At 32.9% G+C, this 22,766-nt stretch overlaps 1 protein-coding gene across 4 annotated transcripts in view; it reads left to right on the top strand.

Annotated features, from left to right (window-relative positions):
• LOC118200612 (glutamate receptor ionotropic, kainate 2-like) overlaps nucleotides 1-22,766 on the top strand; it is an 82,514-nt gene that overhangs the window by 40,439 nt on the left and 19,309 nt on the right. For 3 of the 4 annotated variants that reach the window (XM_085815298.1, XM_085815281.1, XM_085815288.1), the window contains 5 exons: nucleotides 336-446; nucleotides 4,045-4,152; nucleotides 10,229-10,435; nucleotides 14,812-15,173; nucleotides 17,513-17,711. In XM_085815298.1, the coding sequence (XP_085671424.1) occupies nucleotides 336-446; nucleotides 4,045-4,152; nucleotides 10,229-10,435; nucleotides 14,812-15,173; nucleotides 17,513-17,711 (987 nt within the window). The remainder of the gene's footprint in view (nucleotides 1-335; nucleotides 447-4,044; nucleotides 4,153-10,228; nucleotides 10,436-14,811; nucleotides 15,174-17,512; nucleotides 17,712-22,766) is intronic. The other variant, XM_085815292.1, reaches the window with a different exon arrangement.

Here is a 22,766-nt window from a genome sequence, read left to right as displayed (position 1 = left end):
AAAAATTTGGTTGATCGTGCCTTCTGTATCGAGCACTTGATGGATGAGCTGAAGAAATTAACAGTTAACTCTGTTACTGTAGATATTCTGCATAAGGTATTGGAAGCATTTACTTTCAATTTAATCGAGTAATCGTATGTTCAGGTCAGGGTACGCTGAATATTTGTGAAAAATTCGTTGAAAATTAGATACAACTGCAATAACTTTGAATTACTATTTATATTGTATAAATTTGTATTGTTTTATTGAAGTTAATACGGCACTCTGAAATCAGATGAATACTTTAGAAGCACCCTGTATGTATTCAATTAATTTCTTTTCCCTGATACTTATAGGCAAAAATGTCTACATCTGGATTGACTGGCAAAATAAAATTTGATGCAGAAGGTTTTCGGTCAGAAGTTTCACTGGATGTTATGTATGTAACTGCAGATGGTCTAAAAAAAGTAAGTTAACTTCCTAATTGTTGAGTTAGTAGCACGATATTAAACGTTTCGAAGAAAATTGAATGAAATTATCGTTTAGTGTATATATTAATCTATAAAATCTTTAAAGAGAATGTTTCATAACAGTAACTTATGTTCTAAGATCAGCGTATTGAGTTCAGTGTGTGTTTAATATACTGTGTTCAATGTATATTCAATACACTATGTTCAATGTATTGAAGTATTTACAGTAAAAAAAGAAACTTTTAAATAAGAATACAAAAGAGCGTATTTTACTAATTTCAAATTACTAGACGGTTTCATGGAAATTTGAGCGATTTACATTGTAATTTCTAAAGGAAAAATACCACTCTTACGTTGACATTATTTGCAACTTTGTGTATATCTAGGGATTTGGGTTCAGAGTCGTTTTTATTCAAGAAGTGCACTGGTTTTGGACCTAGTGTGCTTTTTACATGTACTTCTAACCTGCTAAATATACTGAGCTTAATCTGTAACCCTAACTGTGAAGTGAAAGAGCGAAAGTAAAAAAAATGTTTCTAGAGATGCGAAAACATAATCATATGTAAGTATGAAATTCTTGGTGTTCTAAAATTATACAGAAATGAATGTTATGGTTACTAAAAAAGGCGAACAGTATTACTATCTAAATTTCTGACCAAGAGATGGCAAAAAATACAGGGTGAATCAGAAATATAGCTTTGCCTTTGAAATGAAATATAGTGTATTACTGTATATTATAGAAAGAAATAGTGAATGGTGTATTAGAGTTGATACTAACCACTGATTGAAAGTTAAGATGGCGATGAACCATCAGCAGCTACTTGCAGCGTAAGGGAGTGCATGCCAAAATACTCATACAGTCATGTGACCGGCGAGATGTGATTAGGAGCCATATTTCAGACTCGTCCTGAATAATCAAGCACTTACCACTCAACTAGTATCTCTTTAGTCAGTTGCTGCTCTTAAACTCTTGACAGACAAGATATTTTGATTGGTCAAAATCTAGCTGCCATACTTAGACAAAACAACTTACACCAAATCATTTTATGATCCATTCTCATCATGTATTTTAGTGTAATTTTCTAGAATCTAGTTGTATTCCAGTATCTAGTTCAGATTTACAGTACCCAGTTTCAGCTTTCCAATATCTAGTTTAATATTTCTGGTTCAGTATTTCAGCAGTTTGTATTCCGGTATCAGTTCTAGTATTTCAGAATCTAGTTGTATCTTTAGTGTATTTCAGAATAGTAAAAACAAAATAAAATTAAATTGGGGAAAACACATTTAGCAATTTAAAGATAAAATTGCAACTTAACTTCAAAAAAGAAAAAAAAGTTAGTAACACAAGGTTAAAATAAAAAAAATTGAAACAAATTATACAAATAATTGAATAACTATGAAATATTACGATTATTATTAAGTATTATGTTATTGTAGAAATAATTGGACAACTATGAAAAGCAAACATTTAACACTTTTTAAACAACTTTATTGGATTATTCTTGTGCTTGATAATAAGTTAGGAAGGGCCATTTTAATAATGCAGCTTGTAAATTGTTTGATCATCAAGTAATCAATAGAAAAAAATCTGATGTGTACACCACATGACTTCCTTGTACGGAATATTAAATTATACGCATTTTTTCTTGCATTTCATTTAAACTTATTAGATTGAATTAAACCTACTTCGCCGACAGCGCATAAACCACAATAGAATAAATGCATTCTTTAAAATTCCCTTTGTTTACCATAGCGACACTCTGGCGCTATGTTTACTTAACAGTATTATGTTTCGTTCATATAATAACTCAGAATGCACAAAATTTATATCATTTAAAGAATTATCTTATCGTTGCCACATGTTCTATTCAAATACTATAATAAAGCTAGAACTATGTATAAAAGAAATTAAGAAAACAAAACAAAAAAGAAACAGTTTTTCACAGACGATTGAGTATTTCTCATTCAATTAATTCAGTTTTCACTTCGCGACAAGGCAAAAATACATAAAAACTCAAAATATCTGTATTAAAAATTCCGAAGTAAATCTTAAACACTTATTTCCTCGAAAAAAAATTCCAGAAAGGATAAAGCATGATTTAATTTGCAATAATAAATGAAGGCGTTATTTTTCTGTTGCGAAACTTAGTCTCTCTAGATTGGCAACAAATCTACAATTCTGCTGTTTCAAATGTAAACAAATATGTCCGCCATGTTATTTAACACTTAACCACACTTAAACAGCTAAATTTTTTTAGCTGTTTTTTAGCAGTTTTTTTAGCTGTAAAATTCTAAATTTTTGATAATTGTACAAATATTGCTTCCAGAATTACGAAAGGCATAAAAACCTTAACCGGAAGATAAAAACAACATAAATCAATCATTTTTAAAGCAAAAAATGTATAATTTACAAACATATAAGAGTAAAGAAACTGACATCACTGAGCCGGGTAACAGAGTGGATATATTTATATACGTTTGGCGCGGCCGATTGAAACCAAAATACGAGGTGCACATCTACATGTTATAGTAGTCTTATATACAAAATTTCAACGTTCTGAGGCTACTCGTTTTTCAGTTATGCGAGATACGTTCGTACGCACGTACGTACATACGTTCGTACAGGCGCCACGAAAAATTCTCTTCAGAATTCATTTTAAATCAGTTTTTAGTTTTTTTTTTTTTTTTTTTTTTTTGAGGAAAAGAGCTTTTTATTCTGTCCTTTCGTACAGATATCGCGCAGAAACATCGTTCAATTGCATTCGAAAGCGGTCAAATTGGATATTTTAGTTGAAATATGCTGCCTGAAGCTTTTCGCGATTACAATACTTCCTTTTTACTTCGTACAATTAAGTAAAAAAAGGAATTTAAATTTTGTGAATCTTCAATCCTTCGTAGAGCGTACTGATTATGGCTTGTAACTAAATATCTAATTGTTCTCTGTTTTTATTCGCATTTGATCTATTAAGGCACTAAATGCTTAAATGCGCACAGAGGGTAATTAAGGGACTTTAAGTTTTATTGTTTCTTCACTGTTTTACTTTCAGAAAGCCTTCGAATTTATGTTATGCAAACAATGTACGGAAAATGTGATAATTTCAGACAAAATTTAATTTAATATTTATAGAGTTTCAATATAATAAAATACTTTCAAATAGAAGTATGACTAATTTTAGAACACATCATGCTATTTCATAAAGGAAAATCCAAAAATCAAAGCAATTGATAATAATAATAACAATATATTAATGATGATTACTATTGCCGTTCTTGTAGCGTCGCTTTGTAACATTTCTTTCTGTCCTTCATTAACACCGTCGAATAGATTTATCATTCAAAACTCACTATATGTAATATCTTGACTATTTTATTATGTATTCATCACTGCATAATAGCATAACCTTTTGATAAGTTCTCACATGAAAATATTGCATCGCTTACCTTTTCATATGCATAAGAGTTCTTCTGAAAACTCAGAATTCCTATTAGTGAAATTAATTTGACAATTAAATTATCTATTGTTCTAATTATTGGATTTAAGTTATTTTTAGAAAAAATGCAAAAAAGATATAAGTAAAATTAATTTCATTTACAGATTGGAACTGTCTTACCTGATAACGTAGTTAATATCACTTCTCCAGGTTCCTCTGAATTCCAGTATATGGAACTAGAGCATTCACACTTCAAAGTAACGACATTCTTGGTAAGTTATAAATAAGGCAAGTGATTTAAGAAAATACATTTCCACTCATTTTTTACTTACGTAATTTCAAAATTAATCTTAAAAGATGTGATTAATAATTTTAAAGTTGAAGCTCAAGACAATTAATTTACTTTTCAAACCTTAATTCTTTTAAGCATCAGAGGTGCTATTAGTTTTACTGTGTTCGTATCGCTTTTCGTTGCCACCAAATGTTATCGCCATGTATTATTTTTAAAGAAATAATATAGTGAATTAAAAAATATATATGGCAACACAAATAAAAGAATTGCCATTGAACGTTATTTCTAGTTATTATTTTTAAAGAAATAATGTAAAGAATTTTTAAAAAAATGAACGGCAAAACCGAATAAAAGGATATTAGCAAATGTTATTGTAACGTGTTATTTTTAAAGCCATAATATAGCGAATATAAAAAAAATCTTATGTGGACATCACGTGACTTACTTATACGGCCTATTAAATCTTACACATTTAAGTCAGAGTTATTGTCATTATCATTCCTAAGAAGTGATAATTCCTATGACTTAAAAAAAAACTTAAGTTCATTCATTTAACCATAACTTGAGGTTATTAATATCATACTGAACGAAATATTTTATGATATAACAATCTTAGTTAGTTTTACCATAAAAGTAAATTAGTCACTTTGCATGAATAATTTAAACCTATTACTAGTTAACAATGCATGGAAAATAAATTTACTAATCTGTAAGGAATAAGAAACGAATTTAATAAAAACCTTCCTCCTTCCAGTGTCGGACATTTTGCTAACTAAGCATTTGACGAGAGGGCCGAACCCATCAGTTATTTAGCCGTCTCATCATTGTGAACATTATGAAGAGTGCAACATAAAAAGCTATCGATGTTATAAAACCGGGGCAGAAAGGAAATTCTGCCCTAGTTTTGATAGAAAATACCCGGAGGAAAGATCTGAGAAGATTCCACAATTTCCCCCTACGAGCAAACCTCTCGAAAGGACTTTCGGCTCGCCAGTATTTTAGGTACTGGTATGTCGTAGAGACATCTTCACATTTGCAAAAATCCAAGGCTTTCTCGGAATCTGAATCCATGCCTGAACGACAGCCAGCAGCGCTCACCATTATACCGATGAGGGAGCCCCTTAAGAAAACCTGAGCTGGCCTATTGAGTCAAAACTGAGTTGGTCAATTAAATTATAGAACAAACATAGTTTTAATCATATTCTTTTATTTTCTTTACATGCAAACATGGACTGAATTTTGTTAACTATTGTCTGTTTTAATCCCTTGAATTATGTGAGAAAGGTGTTCCATAAAGCCTTATGTAACTTAAATTTTATGTAGGTTAAATTTGTAATTTGTTCAAATGCATGTTCTTAAAAAAATGCAATACTTATTACATACAACTCTCTCTATCAATATATATGTATAACTGTATATATACAATTTACTCCGTATTTTATTTTGTAAATGGGGCATTATCAAATCACATTTACTCTTGTATAAATATTAAAATTAAAAGTATGAAAAGTACGCAATATAGCATAACAAAAAAAAAAAAAAAAAAAAAAAAATAACACTTTTCAAATAAAAATGTGTTTTGTGGCAGTTAATTTGGTTTATTAAACGGAAAGCTTGCTTTAGAATGGGATTACTGGAGAGAGAAATGTTGTTTCTCTGCTACCTTTTTACCTTTCTGGGTGTTGAAATCTGAGAGTAGATGAACTCATCTGTCGCGAGCGGTATCTCACACATATGTCTAGGGTAGATGGTGCAGTAACAGCTCTTGGTCTTTTGGGAACCGCTTGTATCAGGAGCTAGAGCCGGGGCAAAAGGGAGGCATTTGTCTTAGGTGAATAACTCGAATGTGCGCCAAATTAGCTGTGAAAATTTAGAAAATCATTTTTAAGGAAGAAATTACAATTATTACTTTTAAACTTTGAAACTAGGAGTATCAAAAGAATTTTATGTTATAAAAGAATTCAGCTGAATCCAGAAAAGAATGAATATTAAGTCAATTTTTTCTCAAGACTTCTGATGTTTTACGGCACTATATATATATATTATTTTCTAAATTAAATTTTATTGTTGGAACTAATGTATCGAAGATAATTTGCGCTTATTTATACTAACGTATTAGGCTGCATGTTGTCATTATTAGACCATCATGCTGCTGACACCTTAGTAATATTTTAAAATGCTTAGCTGACACCATTAGATCTTATTACTCTTATTCGCCTTAACAATATTTTTGAAGTTCGCCAACTGAATATGGATGACGACGCAACTATTTACAGTTTTTGCAACATACTTGTCACCTTAAAGCTTATTGGAATAGCATCGAGAGGCTAAATAAGAATATTTAAAAATAAAATACGTATCATGTTTTCAATATTTTGGTTCACTTTTTGTGTAAAATGTGTCATAGTATAAGTTCGAGGTTTTTTTTTTCTTGTATTCGCATTTAATTTGCCGGAACTGTACAATTAGTTTCATTTGCGGTTATTTCTGGAGTAGTTACACATACTGCTGGACAGATTAACTGAATAGGCACATTAGTCAGTTTCATTCTCTAAAAAGACTAGAATGTTGGATATAAGGAAATCCAACATATCTAAAAAGAATGGAAATTGAATATAAGGAAAGACAATATTTCTCTCGCTCTCTCTTTTTCGGGTTATTCTACTGTTCATAATGAAACCATAAAATGAATTGTTTAGTATGAGTACCAAAGAAATAAAAAAAAAGATTTATAATTTTAAATTTTTTGTGGAAGATTTAAGACAAAACATTCTGGCTGCTTATGTGGTCTATATTGGTATTAAAGACGATGTTTTAAAATGCTTAGTTTAGTTCCTTTGTTCTAGAGTAACCAGTAGAAAGAATGTAGTTTTGAAAAAATATGTTTATTTCTGAATAAATTTAAAAAACATAGCTTCTGAAAGAATTAAAACCTGAAGTGAACAGTGAACATCAGAAAGCTGTTGATTTAGAGATTAAAAAAACTGCAATGGAAACATCAAAATGAATTAAAGTATAAATCCCACTGCAAACTTGTTTATTGGTGCGAATAGAAATTAATAGAAGCGCCTATAATATTCGCGAAATTTAACACACTGAGGTCCGCAGAATTAACTGATGAAACGGTGTAAAATTAAGAGAAGCATGAAGCGACATAATGCTTACATTGACATTGTAGGGGTACGATGAAAAATTATTACGATGAAAAAGTTATAAATTTTTATCTGATAGACGCTTTATTGGTCATTTATAAAATGGAATTAACTGGCATATGATATTCTTATTAAGTTAAATTAAGTTTATCATACAATACAAATTCATAATTTGATAAAAGATACGCTGCTTTAAAGGCTATTTCTTTAATCAGTTGATTACAATAAAACATCAGGCTATTTTCCTTAGGTGGGATGCTTTCGTGAAGAATATACCAAAGGAATTCTCTCATATTCGAGTTACACATGGAGAAAGTTCGAAAGATGTACGCAGCCAACCCGTTAGCCATGACCCGTACCAGAACTAGCTGTCAATGTTGTCCGCTGGGACACTTGCGAGCTTGAATTTTAGCGAAAACGTCCCGAGCAGTTCCAAAACCGAATGAGGATTACAAATATTACATCTTAAAACACGACGGATCACTATATTGAAATCTAAATATTGGTAATTTTTTTAAAGAAAAATCTCCAAACCATTAGATTCGTCACTGTCGATGTGACAACAGAATTTTTGCAGGCAACACTGATCTTTCGATCTTATCCATATTTTTAGAAGCACTTCTGCGGAGAACACAATAAATGTATACAGGTAGATTCAAAATTTTCGGCGTCATATATTGCTAAAAGAAATATATAAAATTTTTAACAGGTTATTTTTTAATGTTATCTCCCTGTACTTTGATACAGTTTTCTTGCATGTTCGATACAGTTTCAGTTAACGAGCAGCGCTTTGCTCCTCTAAAACTAATATCGAGGTTTTTATTAGTATATAAAGGAACTAATAGGAATCTTGTCCTCAAAACGTTCCATAACTGTTCTTTTCACGTCCTCATCGTCAATAAATCTCTTTCCAGGTCATATTTTCACTAAGAGAATAGCTACTAATCACTTGAAGCTAAACCTGGGCTGTAAGGGGAAGTCAAGCTCCTTAAACCCACAATGCTTTTGAACAGCACTAACGCGTCGCTGAAAGAAGTTGAACAGCACTATCGTTGTTGCTGAAAGAATTTGAATAGCATTACGCGTGTTGAACAGTATTGAATTGCTGAAAGAAGTCAGGCTTACATCTGCCCATGATAAGACTTTGCTGATATGAAATATTAATGTGGAATGCGCAAAACGGTTTTAGATAGATTCAATGTTGCTGCTGTTTCAGTGACTTTTAATCTCCTGTAACTAATATTTCATTCCAGACACGCGCAACACTTTCTGATGACAATGCTACCAATTATCGATCTTCACAAAAGTCATCTTCTGCGGATTCTCGACAAATGCGAAATTGTTTTATCCATTCTCTCGCCGTAGAATAGGAAGGAGACGAATCATGTACACCATACACATTATCCAAACGTTGTTTAGTTTTTTTTTCTAATTAAAAATTGTATCACTGAACAATACACAATTTTAAACAAATCTACCTTTTTTTTCTCCAAGTTGGCTAGAACGTATATGGCGGCGCGCATTTACCTCTTTGCTTCAATTAAAAAAATATGTAGGAACGCCTCTATTAGGAGCAAACAATTTTTACTTGGCTATCGCCATATTTAGTAAGTTAAAAGCTTCAGCTAACACGTTTGTTATAGATTTATTTTGTGATTTTGAATCATTTTGAAAGTAAATAAACAACGAAAAATAGTAGTGAAAAACGACTGACTAAACTGAGAGCGAACTGTTTACCGAATCCTCATTTCTAGCTAGTCGATTTCAGTTAATGTCCTCCATCCTAATTAGACCATCCTCATTAGAGTTAAGATCAAGCATATGCAGAAGCAGTTTTATTGTTACACCGCAGTTTGGGGGGGGGTGTCAAGAATTTTCTGAGATTTTTGGCTTTTGATAAAGAGTTCACAGAAATTTACGAATAGATTATTAATTTAATTAATCATCTTATCTAATTTTTCATCACATTCAGGAATTAGAAACCTATGATTATTACTATAATTCGATTACATATGTTTTATAACGAGTTCTCATAATGCACTTTGCATAAAGTGTGTATCATTTATGCAACTACAGCATGACTTAGAAGCAATCTGATTTCCGAATAAGTCTGATTAATTTGTCGAAATATTATTTAATGCGTTTCTAAGAATACTTTCACCGTATGCCAGTTTCCATAGTTTTAGAATCCATACCATCTTAATAGGACTTTTTAAATTTTTACAATAAACGTGATTTTAATACTATATTCTAAATTTCGAGCAAGCATTTTTATGCTGAAGTATACACACACAGATTTATATTACCATCGCAACAAATATCACCTCGTCTTATCAGCCTGGAATGTGTGCACTCGTTATATCAGACACGGTCAGTTACCAATACTCAAATGAATGATTATATTGCATACTGGAAAACACAATGCGGCCACTAAAATTATCATAATTTGTAATAACATAACATTAAATTCCACGTTAAAATCTCAGCGTGTATATTCATTTAAGTTATCTATAAGAAGTTTTGAGGTATTTCCTCACAACGTCTTGTTCTAAATAAATATTTCATTAGGATTTTCCTTATCTTACTTTACATAATTTAATGAGGATATTTCTGTTTTAATTTTTGCTTGATTTTGAGGTCATTACGGTGTTTGTTTAATTTAGTCTACTAATGAAAGGAAATATCTCCTTGACGTTTTATCTTATGAGGCATGTTATAAAATTTTTCATACATTTTTACTGTAAGATTCCACGTGACCGATCTGTGCGTGTCTGATGTCTAAATAGGAATCATGAATCAACGACAATCCGTCGAAGACATTTAATTGCAAAACCTTTTGTTGCACACTTCTTTATGCATCCTCACGTAAGATTAACAATAATTTATTCTTATTTTATTGCTTAGAGTGATCCTTATGCAATGCTTCGGGAATCATCAAAGAAGATGACAGGCAACGACCGTTTTGAGGGCTATGGAATGGATCTATTAAAAGCCTTGTCCGAAAAATTGCATTTCACGTATGAGATTCATCCTGTCAAGGATAAAAAACACGGAAAGTACGACAAAGCGACCAAGACAGCGAATGGCATGATCGGAGAGATCATGCGAGGGGTATGTTTAAGTGTGAAATTAATTTCAGATAAACGCATCATCATACATTAATGACTTTAACTATTAATGCAGGTGATTTACATTTTTGGCTCACAAAGTCAGAATCTAATGACATGTTTTAATTTCTGCAGAGGAGAACTCTTCAGTATTTTAAAAGCTGATAATAAATTTCTGTGCTAATTAAGGAAAGAGGAATTCCTATCCTGAAAATTTTTTCAGACAACGTTTTGAACTAAAGGAAATTGATGCTAGAAAAGTCAACGGCTTAATATTTCAGACTTTTTGTATCATATTACTTACGTTGTGCTTTCATGTCATTTCTCAGTCACACAGAATGGGAATCTTGAGATTTTTAAAACTGTTTCTAATCTTTAATTATGTGAACTTTCAAACTATCAATTCAGAAAGTTGTTGCCAGTTTATCTCGCGAGACATTTTGTCTTGCGGATTAGCTACCTACCAGCTTTTAAAATCTGTTGTGTATCTTTTCTGAATAAAAATTCAGAAAAAATTTCCAAAATTTCTTGAAGTAATAATCAATCATGTTGACGCTAGAAATGCTTATACTCTAATCTTCTTACATCTGAAATCACGTTATGTTAATTCACGTTACGTTGTTGCTAGCACTAAAACGTAGCATACGAAAAAGCTCTAAAAGGAGCTATATTGAATACAAATTTTATTTTAACGTTTAAATCATGAAAATACAAAGCAATTAAAAAAAACACCCGATTTAAAGTTTTTAAGGTCCTTAAAACTAATAAAATGAACGCTAAATATAGAATAAATAGAAAAAAATGACTATCTTTTAGATTAAATAATAGAGGAAGATAGTTTATAACTTTAAATGTTCCTTTAAAAAATGGAAATAGCTTCTGAAGAGCAAAGATCTTTTTTCATATTCTTGTTTCCATGCCCTGAGACGGATGTATTGCCCTCAGCCCAAAAGCAGAGAGCCTGATTATTTGATTTCAAAGTTTGGCTTCTTAGACCTAAAGACCATTTACTTCGAAGGTATGTGGTAAGATGAGGTTTTTTGTACCATCTACGCTCACAAAAGTAAATGATGTTAAAAATTAATTTCTTTAGAAAATTTTATGATTGACCCATTGGAACGTTTTTGGCAAAACTTTACATACCAGTTTGATTACCTCTGTAACAAAAGGAAATTATATCGAACATTTGTAAATAAAACGTAAGCTAGTTTTCTTTCGGAATCATATATTACTAATCATCTTAAATTGCAAAATTATTAAAATTATAAAAATTTTCAAACTGGATGATAGTTTCTGAATTACATTACTTAAGATTAAAACAAGATTAACAACTTTAAAATTTTAAATTTAAAATACATATTTTTATATTGATCGCTTACAATTTAAATTAAAAATTAAATATTTATTAATTAGATACTTTAAGTGAATCTTTGCAATTATTAGCGAAGTCTTTTATAATTAATAACTTATATTATACCTAACTTTTATAATTTTATAGAGTATATTCAGTTATATTGTTGTAAGATAACGTTATATTCAGTTATATTGTTATAAGATTATTAACGATTAATAAGATTCTTTTATTTCATGGGATCAAATTTTATAGAAAGTATTTTCGACAATTTTCGACAAGTGGTAATGAAATGTAATTGCAAATAAAAAGTAGTAATGAAATAATGTTTAATAATACATTAATAAATCAAATAATCTAATCGTTATACTTAAAGCGGTAATGTAATATAATCATTTAATGCAAATATGTATCTAAACCTGAGTTAAATGAGAGCAACTTGTGTACTAGCGCGTTGCAATACTGCATGTTATAAATTTTATAGAAAACATGCTGAGAAATCGTGATATCATTTCCAAAACAGATGCGTAGTAAAAGGCTGAAAAGAAAATGACATTTTTAATGTCATTGAATAAATTCAATATAATCTTATTTTTCCTAATAGAAAGTATTAGTACCATATAAGTACATATGAGAAGCTGTAACTTGGATCGAACTGTATTACCATTTGACGAACGTTTACGAGAATCAACAACTTGGCTTCGAAATGGAATAAAAATATGTGTAAAGGTAGAGCTAATTAGAACAATATTATAATAAGATTCTATTAAGGTTTTTAAAGAAGAAGGAATTCGAAAAATTATAGAAAGTTTCCATATATAAAAATCGAAACACTTTGACAACATATTCCACATAGATCAATGGTTAGGCTATCAGTCAGATATCAGAAGTTAGATCAGTGTTTAAAGCATCAGATAAAAAAGATAATTAGCTTCGTTTAATAGTGCTGAAATCATTTATCCGAATTAATGCTAAACGAATAGTATACAAAATCAAACTTAAGGAAGAATTAAGAAAGCGTTTTCGCCGTAAAATTCTCTGCGCCAGAAAAAAGTCAACGACTAGAGAAAAGAGTTTATATGTAAGATAAAATAAGGCAGCAAGTTTCTCATAGCATAAGAATTAAAAAAAAGATTGAAGTAATTCTTTGCTCAGATATGCAGTTGAAATCCACTAAAGATGAGAAAGGGAGAAATAAATTGAAATCACGAATGAGATTTTGAGTTTTTTAATAACACTGACCCAAATAATTGTCTGATCGAAAACACTAATCTATTTATTCTCCTTTTTAGCACCAGAGGTGCTGTTGGTCTCCATTCTCACACGATTTTCTTATCCGTATCACTTTTCAAATAAAATGGGGTTTCTAGAGTATTGATCTAATGGAATGTCATCGCCATGTATTATTTTTAAGCGGATATGAAAAACGTATGGCAATACTTAACACTCCATTGGGAATTCTAAAGATATGCTATTTTTAAATATTTTATAATTTTTCTGTTGATTTTTATGCTGCTTAAGTGCGAAGAAAATTATATTTAATAAATTTTAAGTTAAAAAGAAAAACTTATTAGTGAAAAGACAACGAAAAGTTGTACAAGCCATATTCCTAAGATAACTGGACATTGATAAAATTAATTCAGAAAGGACTGGAAAAATTAATGACAACATTAATTTTTCACTTTATACATTTTAATACTGTATTGTATAATACAAGACATTTTAACACTGTATTGGATTTTTTATATATAATACGCTTTTGAAAGTTTCCTGACATTGATGCTGAATTTTATGTGACTTAAGTGCAAAGAAAATGATTTTTAAAGAGGCAGAAAAAGTTCTGTAGGTCCTGCTATTTAAAAAATAACTGAACACTGATACGGTGAACTAAAACAAAGTGGAGAGAAAATAATAAAAATTAATAAAAAAATCTGAGAGATTTCTAATTATAACGATTATTTTTCTAATTTTAATTTATTCCTAAAAGGGCTCTTTTGAAGTTTAATGTAGCTTATCAGTATATATTACTGATAAATATGACCCAGGTGGAATAGAAAAGCACTTGATGATATATTAGATGAATAATGCATTAAGACTATCATGGGAACGTTATATACTTCCTGTGCATTTAAAAAGTGAATAAAATACGAAATATAATTCTATAAAAATATTGAATGTTTATAATTAAATATATCATGAATTAAATGCATTTTTATTTAAACCAATCAGATTAAAAAGTAAGAAAAATATTTCTAAGAGCTGGATCTATTCTTTTAAATTGTTTGTTAATTAATAAGATATAGATTAAATTTGAAAGAATAATATCTTTCGTTTTGACGAATATCAACAGACTAGAATGAAAAGTGAAACAACGCAAAATCCTGCTTCGAGATTATTAGCCCTCTGAGGCAAAAAATGTTTCCAATCACCTAACACCCTATCGGGAACGCTGTAAATATGCTTTTCTTAAAAATTTATAATTTTGCCATTGAACTTTAAGTGGTATAAAAGCAAAGAAAGCTTTATTTAATAACAATGTTAAAAGTACAAAAAAAGTCCAGGGTAGATTGGTGAGAGATAAACTGTAGGCCAGATAACTGGTGAAAGAAAAACTGAGAAATCAGCGAGAGCACAAAAAACTTTAAGAAATCCTGTGGTGCGAGGTTAAAATTTGAATCCTTTCGGATTTCCTTTTTCCTTCTGTAAATGTTTTTCATAGAATAAAAGGCATTACACTTTCATAAAGATGCAAACTCCAAGAGCACAACAGACTTCAGTTAAGCTTGGCTCATGCTGCAGAGCTGATTGTGCCATCAAGATGTCTGAAAGGTCTTTATGTCTCTACCTTTGCTTATAATCAATCTAATCTAAAAGGAGCTTTTATTTTATTAAACTTAACATTTTACTGATTATTTGCACTGTTTCTATTCTATAATATAACTTTTATTTTTAAAATATAAATACTTTGAGAGTGTATAAAATAAAAAATGTAGGTTCATTCTTGCTCTTTTATCGCTTTTCTTTTTCAGGAAGCGCATTTAGCTATTGCTGATTTGACCATCACTGAATCTCGATTGGAGGCCGTGGACTTCACGCTGCCATTCATGCAGACTGGAATCAGCATTTTATTCAAGAAACCAACTCAAAAAGTGACTTCATTATTCTCTTTCTTGTCCCCTTTCTCCGGAGAGGTATGGCTGCTCGTGATGGCCGCATACACTTTCATCAGTCTCAGTTATTTCCTTGTAGGCAGGCTGAGTCCTTACGAGTGGTCCAACCCTCATCCTTGTCGACAAACTGACCTAGTCGAAGAGAATGTGTTCAGTTTATTAAATAGTATGTGGTTCGCCATCGGTTCACTTATGCAGCAAGGCTCGGATATTGCACCAACGTGAGAATCTTTACCACATTATGAAATCGTTATTCACATTTTATGAAATATCATTTATTAACAAATTATATTGATTTATTAATGATTATTTAAATTATATTGATTTATAACGTGTTTTTCATTCCATTCAGAAGGAATATTTAGAATAAGAAAATTCGTACAAAGTTTACAGTCATTCACTTTCTTACATTTAATATGTAATATTTTGTTAATCATTTTTACTTCCTTGTACGAAGTAAAAAGGAAGTATTGTAATCGCTAAAAGTTTCAGGCAGCATATTTCAACGAAAATATCCATTTTGACTGCTTTCGAATGCAATTTAACGATGTTTTTGCGTGATATCTGTACGTTAAGACAGAATAAAAGACTCTTCCTCCAAAAAAATTAGAAAACTGCTTTAAAATGAATTCTGAAGAGAATGTTTCGTGGCGTCTGTACGAACGTACGTACGTATCTTGCAAAACCGAGTAGCCTCAGAACGTTGAAATTTTGTATATAGGACTACTATAACATGTAGATGTGCACCTCGTATTTTGGTTGCAATCGGCCCCACCAAACGTATATAAATATATTTATATATATATCCACTCTGTTACCCGGCTCAGTCATCTCAGTTTCTTTAGTCTTATATGTTTGTAAATTGTACATTTTTTGCTTTAAAAATGATTGAATTATGTTGTTCTTATATGTATTTTGAAGGGGTGCTATAGATAGTGGTGGGCGTGGTGCTATACTAATTAACCGTTTGATAAAGGGATAGTGCCCACGTCCTCCGTTCTCTCTCCCTCTCTTCCGGTTAAGGATTTTATGCCTTTAGTAAATCTGTATGCAATATTTTTAGAATTATAAACAATTTAAAAACTGTTTAAGTGCGGTTAAGCCTAATATTTAAATAATATGGCGGACATGTTTGTTTACATTTGAAGCAGCAGAATAGCAGATTTGTTGCCATCTAGAGAAACGTAGCTTCGCAACAACAAAGATAACGCCTTCATTTCTTATTGCGAATTAAATCATGCTTAATCCTTTTTGGAATGTTTTCGAGGAAATAAGTGTTTAAGATTTACTTCGGAATTTTTAATACAAATATTTTGGGTTTTTATGTATTTTTGCCTTGTCGTGAAGTGAGAACTGAATTAATTGAATCAGAAATACTCAATCGTCTGTGATAAACCGTTTCCTTTTTGTTTTGTTTGCTTAATTTCTTTTATACATCGTTTTAGCTTTATTATAGTATTTGAATAGAACATGTGGCAACGATTAGATAATTCTTTAAATGATATAAATGTTGTGCATTCTGAGTTATTATATGAACGAAATATAATACTGTTAAGTGAACCTAGCGCCAGAGTGTCGCTATTCTCAAGAAATAGAGTGAATTTTAAAGAATGCATTTATTTTATTGTGGTTTATGCGCTGTCAGCGAAGTAGATTTATTTCAATCCAATAAGTTTAAACGAAATGCAAGAAAAAATGCGTATAATTTAATATTCCGTTCAAGGAAGTCATGTGGTGTACACGTCATATTTTTTATTATAAATATTCTTAAACTATGCATGCATGCATGAAACGTTTTTGGCAATATGCTATAAATATTTTGTTTATAATCTTATATTCTTCCTTTTGAAACACTGTTATGTTAACGAAATAAAATAATTTCAGTTGACATAACAATATGCTTCAACTACACTTAATTTTATTACTGTTTGTGGTACTTACGTATTAACCCATTGACCGTGAAAACGCCAGTCGCTGATGCCAATGCTGATGCTATATTCATAACATCTGCGCTTTCTTTTGATATAATTCCTGTTGATTCTGAATAAACAATAATTTGAAACAATAATTAAAATCTGGGACCTGCCTTTTACAGATTAGCAAGCAGTGTATTATTTTTAAAGGTATGAGATCCTACCATCAGAAAAAGTATGTATTAATAACGGTGGCAAGTTAAGCTGAATATGAACAGAAAAATAGTAATAGATTGTATCAATTAAAGGAAATTTTATTCTCATAGCATTCAAAAGAGAGCTTTTGGTAAAACTAGAAGGCCTAACAAAATAATAGAAATCGACGTAAGCCTTTTTACGAAGTGCAAAAACAAAACAGGTCAAATACTGTTTGTTTATTAAATAAACATGAGTCAGTTCCTTCAGAATTTTGCGGGAACAATTGTAGCAGTTTTTGAGGGATCTCGGCATTTTTCATAGATCGATGGTAGCCAACTTACGCGTTAGACGCTATAATACGTAAGTACCCTAGATGCTAACAGAATTTAATTCAGTAAATCTTTTAACGAATTTAAGTTTAATGAAATAAATTTTCCTTTTTTAATTAGGGCTATGTCAACTAGAGCAATAACCAGTTTTTGGTATTTTTTCTGTTTGATTATGATTTCTTCTTACACCGCCAACTTGGCTGCTTTCCTCACTGTAGAGAAATTAGTATCGCCAATAGAAAATGTCGAAGATTTGGCTAATCAAGAGAAAATAAAATACGGTTGCCTTGCTAATGGATCTACCTCCGGTTTTTTCAAGGTAAGTTCACTTTAAGTGAATTTAAATGCAATATAGGTTTATTTTTTATTTGTTATTCATAAAATATATGTATGTTGACCTTTGCTAAAATGCGTTCCTTGAGTTCGTGCAATTGTCAGTGACGATTTGCCGAATGCGTGAGATTGAAAAACACTAGTAATTTGCTAGTGCTCAGTTTCCGGTCATAGGCTCAATCTTTAAGGTTTGGATGAGAGATCTGTTTTAGAATTAGGGTGCTGTGGAAAGGGTGTAATACCTTTCCCAAAAAATTACAATGAACATTTTGGAATGAATAGGTTTGTTTATTTAGATTATAATAGAGTATACTAGGGTGAACGTTTCAAGAAAAATTGATTTATATTCATGTTATATAAAGAAAACCACTAAACCTTCCCCACAGCAGTTTATTCGCCAGTCGTTAAATACTGGTAGTTCGACTCGATTTAAAGTCAGGGAGCACTACCAGTGTTCAACGATTGCACCGCTCTGTCGCTAGTGGACCCACTTTTTCTATCAGATAAACTAGCAAATGCTGTGTCCCTAAACATTACATATTTTTTCAATTAGCAGCTACCTTTCACCAGTAGTTCCAAGATACTGATCCGCTACAGAAAAATTATTTTTGTATATTTACCTTTATTCAGCATATTCGAGAGGATAATATGTTTAGAATCTATTATCTTTTGATCACCGTAGACGACTGTTATGCATTAAACTTTAATCTTGAAGGACGAATGGGACGATATCGTCTTTTTTAGGCGAACTTCAGTTCTGCCTACTACACCACAATGGTCGACTTCGAGTTTGGCGGTACCGCAGTAGCAGGCAGGTACACGAAGAAACAAGGTCGGCCTCTGTGCTGTCCCGACGATACATTAAGTAACGCCTGGCCTTGCTAGCTGCTCGAGAAACAACATCCAAAGGACCAACGAGAGCCTCTCTCCAGCTGGCAACCCCCCGGGAACGGCACAGCTCCACGCTCAATCGCACAGCCAACTAAAAGCGGTCCACAGGAAGCTTCCGTCCGGGGGTCTGGTACTTGTCATGATCGCGAAACTTTATTAACAATTTGACAAATTTACAGTGCACTTCACTGACACTTTACTGTATAGAGTAATATTACATACATACGTTTACGCTTCAGAAGAGAACTGCTGACCCTACCGGCTATAAAATTTGCCTTACAGCATTATTGACCTCCTTGTCTAATACTGCTGCGCCCCTACGCAGGAGGGCCGGCAGAGCAGACTGCTACAAACACATGATGAAAAAAAGAAATTCACAAGGCTATTTACAGCGATGCATAAGTTTTCACAAGCTACACAGTCTTGTGCTAATCACCGACTAAGTGAGATCACTGATGGTTCTGTGTTCAAATAGAGATTACATTTAGGGCTTAACAAGCACAGTTACAGTATTACAATCTAAGATACATGAGATTGAATTAAAGATACATGACTTAACATTTAGAATACTTATCATATACTATTCCACTTTTGGGCTAACTTCACAAAACACTATTGAACAATGCATTGAAGGTGCTATGTTAGTAATATTACTTATTCTATTGAATGAAGCAATTATGATAATAGAATTGAATAAGGTAATAATTATAGTACTTAAAGCGAAGACAGAATTCCGTTGTAACAACAAGCAGCAAAACGAAACAAGGGTTATACATAGAATGTATATAAATGCAATTACAATTGAATACACACGCGAAAGAAACATGTATGCAGGTACTATTGAAGGAGGTAGTTATGCTACTATGACACTTTGTGTAATGAGGCTTACTGTTGTACTTTTGCTTTGCAGAGTGTCATTACATAGTCTTATAAATCATAGATATTTATGATGTTCTGAGAAAAGGGTGTGCATAGCTACTTGGTTAATTTTTGATCGAGCAAGATGCCAAGTGCTAGGTTGCCCTATTATGCTCACTTACAGCTGAGGTTTTGGTTGCTCGGTACATAATTTCCGTCTATTGGGGGCCAAAATTATTGACTTTTTTCTTTTGGTGAAGTTGAGCACTGTCGAGGCAAGAGAAGAGATAGTAATCAGGGTCACCCACTTCTCCACAGCCAGAGGTAACTGTTTCACTTAGGTCTAAGCAATGTAGATACAATTCAAAAGGGCCATGGCCTGTGAAGTTATGGTTTAATTCACTAATATTGACTCGGAATGCTTCCCCCACTTTGGAAAAAAAACTCATATGTTCGTCTGCCCGTTGTTGCTGTTTCTCACCTCTGTTCCCACTGTGCAATGACTTGTTGATGTGTGACTTTTTAAGTTGGGAGATTGGAAGTTTCACTGGATGTTCAAGTAGACCCGCATCATTTGCTGCCGGCTTCGCTGCCCTGTCTGCTTGTTCATTGCATTGGATCCGAATGTGTGCCGGGACCCAATGAAGACTGGCAACTTCTGTAGAAGCAGACGGCGAATTTCCTGCACTTGTGGACTCCGACTTTTATGTCCTTTTATGGCTTCCAGGCTGGAGACAGTCACTAAAAATGGCTATTTTTCTGTCTGAATTATTCCACCGATTGCAATGTTCCTTAGAACGCAGGGCCTCCTCGCCAGTTGAGTTGTCTGAATTATTTCTCATATATACTTAAGCTGTCTTTATAGTACGTCTAATTCAGCCTGGTATATTGAAGTTGGATTCGTTCTGTCGTCTTCTCCATTCATATAAGATCACTCTATCCTCTATAGCACAGAAGGCACTTCCTGTACCTTTTGAGATCTTGGATCCATCTTTGTAGAGTGAGAGTGCCGCCCTACGTGAAGCCAAGTAATTAAGAAAGATATCAGATCAATGTCCGCAGGGTGACCCAATAACTCCGGCCTGTGTTTTCCTAAGCTCTAGCAAAGTAGATTTTTTTGCCAAAGTGTACCATCCTCTTCAAGGCGTCGCACGTGTCATGCACTTGAATGAGATCAGACTCATCATATCCCATTGCTCTGGGAAAGGATCATCCTCTTCAAGGCGGTGCACTTTCGAATTTAATGCCACTCTTTCTGCAATGTAGGTCTAGCGGCGGGAGTCCTGCTAGAACCTGGAGTGCCGTGGTTGGCGTAGTTCTATATCCCTTGCAGATCAATAGCAGCTGCATTCTTTGCATGTTTAGAAATACTTCATACTTGGACTCATCTTTTTGCCCTATACTGCGACTCCATACAGGATAATCCTCTCAGTAATAGTTTTGTGCCATGAATTCGGGGTGGTATGCTCCAATGTACTCCCGTTATGCGGAGCATGGAGTTAGTTAATCGTGCACAACGTTGCTTCAACTCCTGGAGGTGAGGCATCCATGAAAGATTGTTAGTGAGTGTGAAACCTAAATACTTTAAAGATGAAACACAGTGTAATGGGACTCCATTGAAATTGACTGTGGGGTTTCTTTGTGGGATACCTTTACGCAATATGAAAAGTAGTTTGGTCTTCGTCTGAGAGATTTCCAGTTTATGCTCTTTGGCCCATTCCATGAAGTAATCAATTGCATTTTGAGCTTTGCTCTCTATGTCTGTTCTTCCTGTCACCTCTAGCAGAAAGTCATCTGCAAACGCTGGAGCTTGACTTGACACCGTCTTTGTAAACATTAGAAGGCTGTATTTGACACTAGGTCCAATAAAGTAGGCCCCAGACATGAGCCTTGAAGACACCTCCTTTGAAGATCTAGCTTAGTAACTCCTCCGTCCATTGTAATCGGTACTTGTCTTCCATCCAGATAACTTCTCATAAGTATTATGATTTCTTGTGAGCAATTAATTGCATTCATGCATTCGATCACGTCAGGCCACCACAACATGTCGAACGCCCCTTTGATAACTATAGAGATAATTTAAGCGTGGAGGCCTTCTTCTCTATTTGTCTGTATACTGTTAATGAGGTTATTGACCACGTGTTCTGTAGAGATCCCCTTCTTGATTCCAAACTGTAATTCGCTGATAATGCTGTTTCTTCTAAGATAGCAATTTAGACGATTCAGGAGAACCTTCTCTATGATTTTTCTTAGGGTAGGCAGGAGGCTGACCGGTCTCTAGGATTATGGGTCTGCTGGGTCCTTTCCTACTTTAAGACATAGAGCCACCTTCGCAGTTTTCATTTGATCAGGGAAAGTACCCACTCTCCAGCAGGCTTGACATAATGTGAGTAAGAGCTCTGGGAATTCTGACTGTAGCACTTTCAGCATTGCATTGTTAATGCCTAATGCCGTCTGTACCTGCAGCTTTGTAAGTACAGATATTGTTTGTAATTCTATTTAGTTCCGACTGTGTTGGTGGTACCTTGTTTCTCTTACTGCTGCTCCAGCTACGGAATTTCTGTCTTATTCTGTTCTGTGCATCTGAGTTCCCTGACTCTTCATCTTTTTTAAATATCGTGGTTAGAATTCTTTCTAGAACCTTCCTGCTTTTCCAATAGGTGGGGTGCGATGTGGCACTAAGTTGCAAGGGATTAAAGAACTTGTCAGTAGCTATTCTTTGCGTTGGACCGTAGATTTCAATGAGGTTGCTACAGTGTTTTTTTCCAGGATTCATTCTTAGCCGTTATAATAGCTTTCTTGTACACTGCCTTTTCTTTTTCTTAAATAAGCATCTTTTTAAACCTTTGTACTGCGTCAGTTTCTTTCTGGGCTTTCCGACGGAGCGCCCTGACCTTGCTTCTCATGGCCGTGAGTGCAGTGCTCCACCAGGAAACTGAAGCTCTTTTGACATACCTTTTCACTTTATAGGCTATTTTTCCTGCTGTCGTGAGCGTTTATGTAAGATTGACATAGGCAGTATCAATTGCTTCCTTTGTATTACTCTCCTTCAACTCCGCTACGAGCCCCTGAACCAACATTTGTCAGTCTTACAATGCATTATATTGACATTACATACTACACATTGGTTATTACCTTTCATTGGCATTATGTATTATAGTATTAAATAACATTTGGTATAATATATGTAATTTGTTATAATAGCCGCTAGCAGGTTGACACAGGTTGAATCCAATCAAGGTCATCTTAATCGGAGAAGACCGAAGCTAACATTTTGTGATGTCACAACAAA

Source organism: Stegodyphus dumicola, chromosome 1, assembly GCF_044657685.1.
Source record: "Stegodyphus dumicola isolate Sdum_Otavi_A_Nest chromosome 1, ASM4465768v1".
NCBI lineage: Eukaryota > Metazoa > Arthropoda > Arachnida > Araneae > Eresidae > Stegodyphus > Stegodyphus dumicola.
Note: the sequence above shows the minus strand (reverse complement) of the source record. Positions and strands in the feature narration are given on the sequence as shown.